The sequence below is a fragment of the Falco rusticolus genome, chromosome 2, assembly GCF_015220075.1.
Source record: "Falco rusticolus isolate bFalRus1 chromosome 2, bFalRus1.pri, whole genome shotgun sequence".
NCBI lineage: Eukaryota > Metazoa > Chordata > Aves > Falconiformes > Falconidae > Falco > Falco rusticolus.
This window is the reverse complement of record NC_051188.1, coordinates 64585139-64598575: the sequence shown is the minus strand read 5'-3', so window position 1 is coordinate 64598575 and position 13437 is coordinate 64585139. Positions and strand designations below refer to the sequence as shown.

The 13437-nt window shown below is 40.2% G+C and overlaps 1 protein-coding gene across 20 annotated transcripts in view; it reads right to left on the bottom strand.

Annotated features, from left to right (window-relative positions):
• The window catches only part of MCF2L (MCF.2 cell line derived transforming sequence like), a 164329-nt gene that overhangs the window by 31303 nt on the left and 119589 nt on the right, over window positions 1–13437 (bottom strand). For all 20 annotated transcript variants that reach the window (XR_005102373.1, XM_037375774.1, XM_037375773.1 and 17 more), the window contains one exon: window positions 8390–8480. Coding sequence is in view for 19 of the 20 variants with exons in the window: in XM_037375774.1 (XP_037231671.1) it covers window positions 8390–8480 (91 nt within the window). In the remaining variant the exon portion in view is untranslated. The remainder of the gene's footprint in view (window positions 1–8389; window positions 8481–13437) is intronic.

The window sequence follows — 13437 nt, the reverse complement described above, 5'->3', positions numbered from 1 at the left end:
ATAATGGGGTGACCAATTACAAACTTGCAAGGCTTGCACAAAGAGCTTCATTCAAAGAGATGTTTACTCATCTTTGGGTATTGGAATCTATTCTCCTGGAATCAAGTTTTTCAGGGCTGGCTTGTACTGCTCTTCAGCTAAGATTACATCCTAGCCAAGGAGGCTAAAGAACAAACAGCAGTGGCTTAGTACTTTTTCAACAGCAGTACTTTCAGGGTTACCTTATCTTCTCTTTAATAGAGGGTGTCAAGAGAAACCGCCATTATTGTCTGAGCACCGAATACATTTCTAATTTGCCCATATACTACCTTGCCAGCTGCCTACACAAACTATTGCCACCAAGACAATTTCTCAGGCAGTAGCTTAGAAATAAGCTTTAATTTTGCAGACAAAAGTAAAAATCAAACAGTAATTGTCAGCTCTTTTTCTCATTATCTTACAACTAGTAGTCTCAAGATCTTTCCTATTCTACAAGTGATAGGGGGAAAACAGAAGAGAGCTGAAGGAAAGCAAAGAAATAGCATTAAATTAGTAAAAACCAACCCCTGCTGTGGCAGAGGTTTGCATACTTGGCATTTAGCTATTCTTGAAATTATGCAGATCTTCTCCCCCTTTCGTTATTTCCACCATAGGGATGCAGTGAAGCTCACTAAAGAAATGATCATTACAATGATTAAGTATGCTATTTTCTTCATTATACTGTTGGAAATTATGTCACAATTTTAGTAAACTGAATTACTACCAAAAAAAAAAAAAAAAGGTCAACCAAAAAACAAATACTGACTGAAGGAACTGTTATGCTATGATCTGTTTCCATGCTTAGTGAAACTGTTAGGATCTGGAAGGCTGGAGAGTAGTTTAATATCCATTTTAAGATTTCCAAGAGTCCCAGGTATTTAGCACTGGAAATTACAAACTTTTAAAGAAAAAAACCAAACAAACAGTTTAAAACTTTTCTGAAAGACTTCACAGGTGCATTGTGGTTCCCCAGATACTCAGTATACAACCGAGATCTCAGCTTGACTGAGAAACCTTAAAGGGCTGAACTTCACAATCTGTCTCCACTTCAGTGATGTCCAAATTTTCTAGAAAGCATGGTGGTTTGGTCCCAGAGAAGTCTGTCTGAGGGCTGGGAACAGAATCCAGACAATTCTGAGTGCCCAGCTTCTCATCCTTGCACTGTAAACAATCTGTCTCTGTGTACTAATAGTAGTACACCCTGTGGACTTACTAATCCACAGTTACTAGAGGAAAAACTTCTAACAGAAAAATTCCTGATGGTATTCAGAAGAAAACGTTAAGAAAAAAGATGATTTTTTTAACCTTTTTTCCCTCTGAATTACTGTACCAAGGGCAATTGCAGATTTATTTCAGAAAATTAATTAACTCATATTAAGAGACATTGCAAGAATGGATAAAAGATTTTTTTTTTAATAAATATCCTGAATAATCTTTTTACAATGATGGCTGTGCAGTCTATCATTTCACGCATTCAACAGATGTGTCCAACTGCACCTGGATCACTGTGTCCCGTTCCGGTTCCCACAGTTCAAGAAAGACGTGGACAGACTGGAGAGGGTCCAAAGGAGGACCACAAAGAAGATCAAAGGGCTGGAGAACCTGCCCAGTGAAGGAAGACTGAAGGAATTAGGTCTCTCCTCTCTGGAGAAGAGCGGGCTTGGGGGGGACCTCATTACAATATTCCAGCCGCCACTTAAAGGGCATCTACAAAGAGGACAGAGGCTGTCTCTTCACAAGTTGCAGTGTGGGAAGGCAATGGGTACAAGTTGCACTGAGGGAAGTTTCACCTTGATGTAGAGAAAGAAATTTTTTTTACAGTGAGAACAATCATTCACTGGAACAACCTCCCCAGGGACACGGTAGAGTCCCCATCACTGAGGTTTTTCATGATGAGACTGGACAGGGTGCTAGTGTCAACAAAGCTCCCTTTCCCCGGGAATGGTTGGGCCCGGTGATCTTTCAAGATTCCTCCCAATCTGAGCTGTTATTCTGTGATTCTATTGATATTTAGGCTATTACTGAAGCAAACAGTAGTAGCCAAATGCAAAGCAATAGTAATTTTTTCTAAACTGTGTATTATCTCTTATGAAATACAAAGTTTAACTGCATGACCAAATTGAGTATCTTACTAGTATTCAATTCAAAGAATACACATGTACTATTATTCTCCATCTCAGTGTGTCTACCCAAAATGACACTGTTGAAGTCACTATAGTCTTGTACCACTAACTCCCATTCAAGGCTTGCCAGAAGTTTCCCCTCTCTCTCAACAAAACCTCACATTCTAGGTTACTCTAACTGTCTACAATACCATTCTTAGCTCCACTAGTCTGTCTCCTATGCTTCCCATTTGGTTTTGTTTTTTCAAAAAACAGTTTTTCAAGACTGATGCCTCCTCTGTTTGTTGTGGCTAGGAGTCAAATACGCAAATTGACCTTTGTGAAACAACAAGAAGAACAGGGAGGATTGCTACAGTAAACAATGCTGGACCTGTGCCAGCTATTCCAGTTTATCTGAGCTTGTCTCTGCACTGCCCAAATATTAATGTTTTCCTAACTTTTTTTTTCCCTTAAAGCCCTGATGACTTGCAGAGACAATGATATGATGCAAGAGATGCTCCTTAGATGCATGTGAACTTCATCAACCAGTCCACCCTGAATACAAGAGAACAAAACCCCCAAAACCAAACCATAACACCCAAGTCTACGCTCCATTCCAGTCCAGCAGCATGTTTGTTTGAAGCCATTGTATGCTAAGCAGACAGAGCAAACAATGAGCTCTCAAGAACGCTGTGCCAAGTGTTAAGCACAGAAATAAATATTCATGGATGTTTAGTACTGCCATACAATAAAGTGCCTTCAAGGACTGTTGAAGTCAATGAACTTCACTGCAACTTGAAGAAGGGTTTGTGTGCTTGAAAGCTGTTTTTTCCAGAAGTGTCTTTCTTTACTAAATGAATTAATGCCAACTGCTCCCCCAACATTTTGTCTCAAATATTATACTTCAACTCATTTGATACCTATGCAAAAGAGACCATGGGTCATGTTTTTGGTATCCTCTATGAAAATTAGAGTAGCCCCTATTCTATTGTAGCCCAACCCATACATTCCTTCATCTCACTTGCATTAGTTCTCTATCTGCTTATCTCCTTCACTTTCCCATCCAGTCAGGTCAGTGCTGATTCCAAAGATACAGGAAAAGATGCAGATGTGCATGTAGTTATCAGCTTTGAAATGAATCTGACCAAACCAGGAACTCATATACAGCACAGCCCTTAAATCAAAGCTTTCTAATACACTGACATCTTTGCTGCCTTGTAAGTACCCTGAATCAGGAACACGGGAAGAACCTTTGCTGGCTGGAAAAAACAGGAACTACTTTAAATCCTCTGGGAAATCAATTAATTAATACTCAGGAACCGGTTGACCTGCCCGCTCTCAGGCCTCCACTTCTCAGGGATGTGGAGCTTTCCACTGCATGCTCTAGCCTTCTGCAAAAGGGGGGAATCTTAGAGAGACTGAACGCAGCTGGGTTTTGTGCAAAATGGAAAATTAAGTGAGCTGTGTATAATCTTATTTATCACTTTTCTTCACATTATATTAATGACAGAGAGGATGTCTGTAGCACCAGTATTGACCCTGAAGTTAAGCACCTTCTAACAGGAGAAGGTAAGGAGAGGCAGGTCTTCTCTTGAATGAAGATGACACAATGCTGAATGGCTGGTAAGGAACTGCAAAAGCTGGGCAGGAAACAACCCCTGCCTGACGCTCAGTAAGGGGTGGTGGCAGCTTATTTGCAGGGAAGGGCGGGCAGCATTTTGCCAGGCAGGTACTGAGATTCTTCATATCTTTGGTTTCCCCTGTGTAACGTGGTCTTGCTCTGTCAGTGTGAACAGGGAGCTATTTAAGTCACTCAATTTTACCTGCACCAGTCAAGCTGAGAAGCAATCCCCCACAACTGAAAACAGCCCATAGCTGCTAGAGGCTACTGGGCAGATGGCATTTTCAAGGGAGGAGTAAGTCTCACTGAATCACATACTTTACAATAGTTCCAATATTCACTGAGGTAGGATGCAGTGCTGCCAGGCTGCCGCTCCCTGGAATGGGCAGCACTGGAGCAGGGCAGGGGCTGGGATCTACAACAGGAGCCAGTCACTACAGCTTTCAGTAGTGAATAGCCAAAGGTGAGCTTTTGGAAAAGACAACCAACACCTTTGAGTTTTCATATCTCCGGTTACCCCCTAGGGCTTATTTAGTATACAAAATAATTATGTGGATAGATATATGTACCTTTTAGACAGAGATTCACTTAAAATAAAGTTGCAGTCTGCTGTGTTCAGTCCCACAGAGCAATTTGCTCAGCTGACCCAGAGCTCAGAAGTCGTTTATACTTCTACACAGCAAAGAAAAAGCTATTCTGATAAATGGTGAACCTACAACCCCTTTTCTTCCACTTCCCAGGTAAACAGGCAGCTTTCAGAAGTATCCGAACCATGTGAGCCATCAAAGAGCTAATGCTTGACCCAGTTTTAGTAGTTCTGTTTCAAAATACTTGGAACAGCACTATTTTCCATTTTATGAAGAGCTTCAATATACCCAACATTACCAAACTCTGTGGTGGTGTTTTTGCTTCTGCACTTATTAGTATGCCGTAAGCCACAGGGCATTTCTTTCCAAAATACCTGTGTATATAAAGGAGCTAATAAGTACTTCCCCCCCCCCCCCCCCCCCCCCCAAGACTGTTTATTCCTGGCTAGAATGAAGTCTCTTACACAGGCTTCTTGTCAAGGAAGAATCTTGAATTAAATCAGTTCATAAAAGGAGCAGTTTGAAAGCTAGGTTTAAAAACATTGAGCTGTTTTGCATTAGATCTGGGTTTAATGCTTGTGTTATGATCCTGGTTTTAGAGTTTAAGTGATTCACTTCTCTCTTTTTACATATTAAAAAACCCCATGTAATAAAAAGGAAAAATGGCTGACTATACAAGGATAACCGCAAAAGTGCCTGCACATGTAATATTCTCAAAACAACCAAAGCAATAAGACAAAAATGTACAGCATCTCAAAATAACCTTTTTAGTTTATCATTTACTGGAATAAAATTAATATAAATACTGTTCTACCTTCATCATACTGTCAAGTTCTTGTTTTGAATCCAAGCAAAAATAAGAAACATGACTAGGGGCTGAAAGAAGAGCAGTTTTTTCAAACTCAACCCATATAAATTGTTAAGTGTCATTACAGTTTTCCAGACATGACACAAATTGCTAGCTAGAAACTGGACTAATGGGAAATACCTATCCATAACAAAAAATAGTGCCTTTCATGGAGTATCACTTACTAAATGCATCTTTTCTCCATCAACACTCACTAAGAAACTCAAGGTCTTTCTATAAACAAGGCAGAAGAATGCAAGGTTGGATTACTGTAATTCATGGTTTCTCACCTTGGATGTAAAACCAATGATAAGACTCCAGATGGCACAAAAACGGGACTGCCTGGCTCCTGCAAGGTTTAGGTTGGTATTAGCAACTCCAGTCTCTCCATTGCGTTTTGGTATCCTCCTGCCAGCTAAAGGTCTTGGCCCTAATCTTTAAAGCAATTAATGGGCTATGCCTGTGCTACAGGGAAGGTTGCATTTTGATTTATGAAGAGCTAAGAAAAACCAGTGCTCTGGACAATGCAGTCCAAAGCAGAAGACATGAAACCTGCATGCAGTGCATCCTTAGCCAAAGGTGGCAAGTCACAAAGCAAACTTCTCCAGGGGGTTGAATAAAACCCAACTCCTGCCACATTTAGAAAGGACTGTAAAGTTTTGTTACTGGGTAAATCTTTCTCACTACCACCTGAGCAACCTCCATACCAACTTCTTGCTCAAGAGTAGTTGCCCACATGTATGTTATTCCCTAAACACCAAGTTTAAGGAAGTTTGTTTCCTCTGAACTTTCAATATGAGGCTGATGGATGGCTATGGTGGAACTTTTAATGATGTTGAGTGCAGTTTTTTGTTTGTCTAAAAGGCTGAGTTCACACTTCAACATTTCCCTCAAGATGGAGGAAGACAATGATGACAGGACAACAGAGACAAAGAAAAATGTAATGACATAGGCTTCATTTTTTTAAGAAAACACACTGGAACTATGAACAGAAGAGCAGTGTGAAACCCAAGAACACATCGATTAGTAACATGCCACACTCCTGTAACTGTGGATTGAATATTGCTTTTTTTAGTATGATAACACCGGGCAGCATGGGAAGGAGAAAAAAAAGTAATTTTTGACTGCATGGAAAGGAAAAGGGGATCAATTTGTCTGGTGTTTGTCCTTCACTCGACTACAGTTGGGAAAATACGGAGCCATTTTACCAAGCTATGTGACTGCTCCTCCTTGCACCCTCATTCATCATCATCAAAAGACAACTCTAACTGTTAGGAAAACTAAACAAGTGGAAGTTAAGCCTCCAGTTTCCCTTGAACCATTTAAAAAAACCCCTTTGTCCATCAACAGGACCCAGAGAAATCCTCATGACTTTGGTGCAAGATACGTATTGTGTATATTTGGCTTTGTTTTTTTAAGAAGCAGACAGAAGAAATGAATTTAGAGTTCATTTATGGCAAATATTACAGCAAACAAATGGTGGACAACAGCAAACAATGACTTTTCACTATATTTTTTTTTTTAATATGAAGATAAAATTTTCAGGCAATCGAGGGTGACATGACGATTGCTGAAGCCCAAGAGAACTGCCACATACATCCACAGACACAATACAAAGCCAAAGCTGAGCCAGTTCAAAAAAGGAAACATATAAAAAAAAAATTATGCCTCTAAATATTAGACTTCAGCTAGGAAGCATGATTTCTCTTTTAAATAAAGCTCTCAGAAGAATGAGAAAAGAAGAAAAAAAGGAAAACAACCCATCACCAACAGCACTACAATCCGCAGTGCTCCCTGCTCAGTACCCTTCTCCAGGCAAAGCCCTTAGGCACCAACATGATCACTACAATGATGGATCCCTTATCATGGGGATAGATACTCAGGTTCTCTATATTGAGTTTCTAGGCAACACACAGGAGGAACGCTACGATAAACATTACTATTATGGGTATAAGTAGCATGTCTGTAGTTGCCCCCCACGCTCTACCACCCCAATTACGTAAAAAAAAAAGGACTGTCATCTGTGGAATACTCACCTGTCCTTGAACAGAAACTACAGCATTGCATTTTGAAAAAGATTTAAAAACTCCATAGATATAGTCCTTTTTCCTTAATCATCACAATTTATGCTGCTCTCTGTTTCCACTACTGGAATCTGCTCAATGCTGCATCTCAAAATTTCGAAATGAGCTGCAAAAGCAGATTTTGCTGGTATTTTGGCATATTTTCAATATTTTAACATTTCTAACATACTCACTGTGGAAAAAGTCGTATTGTGAGAATATTATATCATTATATATTCATTCACAAAAAAGTCATGTAGTGGGAGTAAGGTATTACCTTTAAATAAATACCTTTAATTTACAATAAGCAAACAGTTCTTTGGTCAGAATGGGGCTACACAAAAATGACATTTACTGTTTTGATTTAACTTTTACCTTACAGAGTCAAAATTTTTCAGCCACTAAAAATTGAATAAAAGATGCTTACAGCACTTACTGGAAAGATTATAAACACTAACAATTCAAGCAAGGATAACAAGAAAAAAACCCCAAAGAAATAAAAAAGTAAACCAACAGTAGGATAAGCACATGATAAACATGAATCTCTTTTCCTACTCATGTAAAAAAAGAAGCCTCTAATAAGCTTAGTTTTCAGATTTAAAAACTAATAATTAAAAAAGAGAATGAAAGTACCAGCATGTGCTGTTGATTGATCACAGTAGGTATGTAATATCTTAAGGTACACAAGCAACCCTTATTTTAATTTGAACACCACAGAATCAGTTTTTACACCTGAATACCTTTCACAAGTGGCAAACTAAATCAGGACCCTCATCCCTTCCTAAAAGGAAAGCTCACTTGAATAGTGAAAGGTGGACCCAAAGCTGTATAGGACACATGGGACGTCCATGTAAACACTGGCTCCCACCTGGAAGAGCTGCACGCTGCACACATTTGCATGCACACACACACATGCTCTCCAAGTGTTTTCTCAGGAAGATGTTCTGACCTGCAAACTGCATTAAAAGCACATCATAGATACATGATGCTTGGTCCCAGTCAGCTGCAATACAAAACTACTGGATACTTCCTGGGTCATCTATCAGCTAACATTTTGCTGAAGAAATAAAATATTTCCTGTTTTTCCACTCATAAGAGGAAGGTTCAACACAGAAAATCTTCCTTAGGAGTTAACTTAAAACAGTACTCACTGCTATCCGCAGTATGGAAGCTTTCACAGAAGTCCATTTGTCCTGTCTGCGATCTATGACAAGAATAAATCCAATTCCAGCATCTCGCAAACTAAGTTTGGAGGAGGAAAGAAAGAGAAAGTTCAGTTAAAAATGCAAATGAAATTCCTATGTTGTCTCACTCACAAAAAGCAGTTAAAAACTATTTACAAAAAAGTAGCTTGACCTTTTTGTGCTGAATCTTCTTCATCTACACATCTGAAATAAATACATACTATACACCATTGGAAAGATGCAGCAGTCCCAAACAGGTTCCACAGAGCTTCAAACCATATTCAAATAATGAATTCTTCTTTTTCACAAGCGAGTTTTTACATTTCTTGCACAGAGATTATTTCAGAGGAAAATAAACCCCTTCGATTCTCCATTGCTTTGGTGCTGATATAATCCCTCCTTCATGCTGTTTACAGTATAATTCCAGGATCAAAACAAAGTTGTTTTCCTTTTGCATCTGCTTTTAACCTTCTGTTTGAATTGTCTTCCTCCTCACTGATATTTAAAACTCCCTAAACCCACAGATCCTTCTGATCATTCCATGATACTGCCCTGCGCATCTGAAATTCTCACATGCCTCCAGGTTGCAAACTTGTTCCCAGGTGCATTTTCACGTTCACCGAAAGAAAAATATCCCTATGGCATTTAAACACTCCAAGTCGTAGAGGAGAAAAATGGGATCAGACGTGCTTCTCTGGAATGGAAACATCTGTGAGAGAGATTCTGCTCAAATCCTTGTCTATGGGTGACCTTTCTTTTTCGCCTGCGCTCAGCTGCATGTGCTACGGAGTCCCAATCAAGGGATCTGCTCCTGTTTTGTAATTCCCCACTAAGCCAATTGTGCAATGCCAGCAGCAGCCCTTGCCAGCCAATCGCAATCAAAATGGAAATGACAGGCAAATACAAGGCAGACGGGCTCGGATTTGTTATTTTCTCATATATTTGGTCATTTCTAATATATGTGCTGTATTTTCAATCTGGATAATAATTTACTGCAAGGCCTACTGTGTGTCATTTAGAAATACTGTGCATCAATTTGTTACCAACATACCTTAAAAGGCAATATAAAAATCAACACACAACAGAATGTCAGGATCTCTTATTCGAGATTGCTGAATCATGAAAACATGAGCTTTGCTATATGAGATTATGTTGGTAGCATAATAATAACAGGATGATGAACACAGGTATCCAGATGTGTCATCTTAAGCTATTCTTCAAAATTACAATTTTAAACATGACTCACAGTCTACCTCCTCTCTCTTACAAACCGTAATATCTCTCAAATTTACAGACTAAATATTTAGGGAGAAACATGAATAATCATAAAAAATGCAAAGGAACACTTGCTTTCTTTCAAAAGAAGCTAGGCAGTCATTTTAACATAGGAGAATATTAGAAACAACCCCTCGCTACCTATATTCAGTGCATGTTACTTAACTCTTGCCTCTGGGTTTGGACAATACTGATAAACAACATCTGAGTACTTGCTTTGTAAGCCTGAATAAATCTTGCAAACAATCAGGGCTTTATATTAGCAATATGCTTCCCACTACAGTAAATATCCATCATTTACTAAAGCTTCCCCTCTTCCTTCTCTTTCTTTATCTGAAGTGCAAGAGGGACAGATCCAGACTGATTTTAGCATCTTCCTGTTCCCCATTTAAAGGTCCCACCATTTTAACCTTTAGCAACTGAGCAAAATAAAATGCCAACAGCAACCACGTTCCACAATGATCAAGTTGCAAAACAAAGTCCTTGGGTTACACAGTCTAAACATGGGTGAATGAAATAAAAAAGGTGCTACAGCTGTTCCCATGGCAGTTCATGCAGATTTTGAAGAGTATTATGATGCTTAGAGAGCTATTTTCCCTGCTCAATAGAAATCTCCAGGATTCCTGGAGCATTATGGAAGCATAATTTCAGATCCCACAGAGTACCTAAATGCAACATCTGTATAATATTTCAAGAAGCTATTGAGATTTCTGCCTAACAAGCATAACTTTAAAGCCTCTGACAGAGCATCTATCAGAGATCTCTCCAGGAGCACAGAGGATGACAGACCCAGCTGGGATCCCAGAGAAGATCTAGATGGTAGCTCCACACAGTTAATCACCTGCCTTAACACCTAGCAATAAGCAGAGCTTAATATCATTCTCCTAGGAAAAAAAAACAAACAAACAGACGAGGCTTACTTAAGCGTAAGAGTTGACAAAAGAAAAGTACATCTCTTAGATAGCCCAGATGATGTCTTTAGTCAGCCTTCTTTTTCCACTGCTGGACCAAACTGAGGGATCAAGTATGTTGGGTGATTGCATGATTTAGATTGCAGCCTCCTTCCAGGCTTAGACATAAAAGCCACAATTCCCCACTGCTGGCTAGCAGCCAACCAGTGGCACTGTCTTGAGCACCTGACTTTCAAACTGTTAACACTCCATTAATATAGACTACTTAAAAAAAAATTAAACACTCTGTTCTGAACTGATCACAGTGGGAAAAATATTTGTTATCTTGATAACAGTGTCATGTTGCCAAGGGCTGGCTATGGAGTCTGGGATCCAGCTCCAGCAAGTCGTAGGCAGGAAGCAACAAACTAAACTAAGACATTGTGTACAAGAGTTGAGAACATTACGAAGGTAACAAAAGTCACATATTCAAGAAAAGTAAATACTGGAAATGGGTCTGTTTGCCAGTGCACCCTTGCTCTACTGACCTCTCTTTGCTGCTACACACACCTGTGTATGTAGTTACAAGACAGTTTGCGAGACTCCCCTCTTTTAGGGCATAGGATGAATGGTGTTTCGGCAACAAGCAGTATTCAATTTTTCTTTGGCTCCTGATTTAACTTTAAGTATCAGCTCTCCCTCTTTTCCTCAGTCATAATTATTACATTCTATCCAAACAGTGATTTCCTCTCCCCTGCCTTCCCCCCCATTTGCTGGAGAGCAAAGCATTTTGGTGTCTACTGTGTTTCAGCAGAAGAATGCTCTGATGGACACGACCTGTCCTGCTCATCAAGCTTTACCCCCTGCCTTGCTCCAGTTGCACTGTACTCATCAGCTTAGGCAAGATCTTCTCACACCTCTGTTACACTCTCCAGTAACTTGTCACCACCACCCACATTTGTGTCACCCATTCATCCCTTCAACCATTCTCATTCCCTGCTGCCTTGCTCCAAGAACAGCTCAAAAAGTCTTGGGGCTTTAATTTTTTTTATTTTATACTGTCAGAACAAATGACCAAACTGGTTCTCACCCTGCCCCTTCCTGAATATCCAGTCCTCTCATCCTCCAGCCCAGGTCTCCTTCACCCTATGTCCCACTCAATCTGTCAGTATCTTCCCTCAGGTGGACACTTCCCTTGGCTGTGGTCCTGCCTGTTGAGTCAGGAAGCTTGCCTGCACAGCCTGCTTGTCAACAGGCAGCACTTGCACCCCAAGAGACAGTTTTCCCACTGTCAGCCTTGCAGCAGACCTGCCTCTAGAGCAGCTCATGCTGCAACGGCAGAGAAGGCCCTGCTCAGCCCCAGGATGAAGTGGGACATTTTTGACAACAGACGAGTAGTTACTGAGCACCTGTGACCTGCGATACAGGCAGATTTTTCTCAAGGTATTTCCTTGAGACAAAGGCCATCATTCTTCTAAGCAGTCCAAGTCCTTGACCAAGGATGGAGGCACTTGAGCTTCTCAAACAAAAGACTGTTTCCATGTTTGAAAAACACAGTGGATTTGTTCCCTGGCTTCTTGGGAACAACTCAGTTGTTTTGGCTGAACTTTAAATCAAAAACTCAGGTGAGACTCACGAATGGAAAGAAAATCTGGCAGAGTTGTAAATGACTGGAAACCAACCCTGACAGTGAGAAACAGCAGACAACCTTAGCAGAAGCACCTGCCTATTAAGGCCTCTCGACATTTCCCTTACAAATTCTGTTTTCTTTAATGCCTTTACTTGTATCTGGTGTACTTACTGAAATGTAACTTCTATAAGCTTGTAATTCAAATTTAGTATTTCCTTCCTTTGTTTCCCTCCTAACACACACACAAAACAACCCAATGTTCATGGCACAAGCTCTGTTTTTCTCTTTACTCACCAGCACAAAGAACAGAACATTTTTAGAAAGGCAGAGAAACCATCCATGCTCTGCAGGAAACACATCTGGCAAACTCACAAAGGCTGGGTCAGAAAGGTAGAAAGCAGGGGAAGGGGAGCAGGGGCCACAGAGGACAGGAGAAAATACAGCAGAGGGTAGGCTTTCTGCTCAGTCCCCTTTCTCCATCTTGGGGAGCCAGTTTAACACCTTTTGGAGAAGGTGAGAGACTGAGGTTGAAGCACCTGCCCTACAAGCACCAAGTTCTCCAACATAGACTGTACAGCAGGAACTGAATCTTCCATTTAGTGACTCCTCAGCTTTCAAATCTGGGGACTTCTCCCTCTTTGACTTGTTTGCAAGACTTAATGAGCTCATGCACCTGGGGGAAAGGGTGGGAAAGCTTCTGCTACATAGGACTGCAGAAAGAAACTTCCCTCTGGGGTGTGTGGAAGCAATTACATAGTCATCATCTGAAAGATCCTTGCATTTCTCCAAGATATGGGTGGTGACAACTGCTACACAAATAAGTTCCTATTGCTTCTAGTATGAAAACTGATCGTATGCATTGCTCTCTACTACAAACAAAAACAAATCTTCAGGTTCACTGCAGAGGCTCGATAATATCATCATTTTGCATGTTTGAAATTCTGTGCGGCATTTTAGGTTAAATAATTCCAATTTAATGAAAGTGAATTTCAGTCTTAAAGCTTTAATAATAAACAGTTGGCTTACATTACACTCAGGATTATTCCCTACCTTGACTACCTCTGCCTATGCATACAAACTGACTAGAAATTCTTGCTCTCAACAGCTGAACAGCTATTTTGACAGGAGGACTTCAGTAACATTCAGTGAAGAATTAACTGCATTAAGCAGAGCACCCAGGCAATGCCTGCAGCAATCTGCATTATAAACAGCTGAAGCTG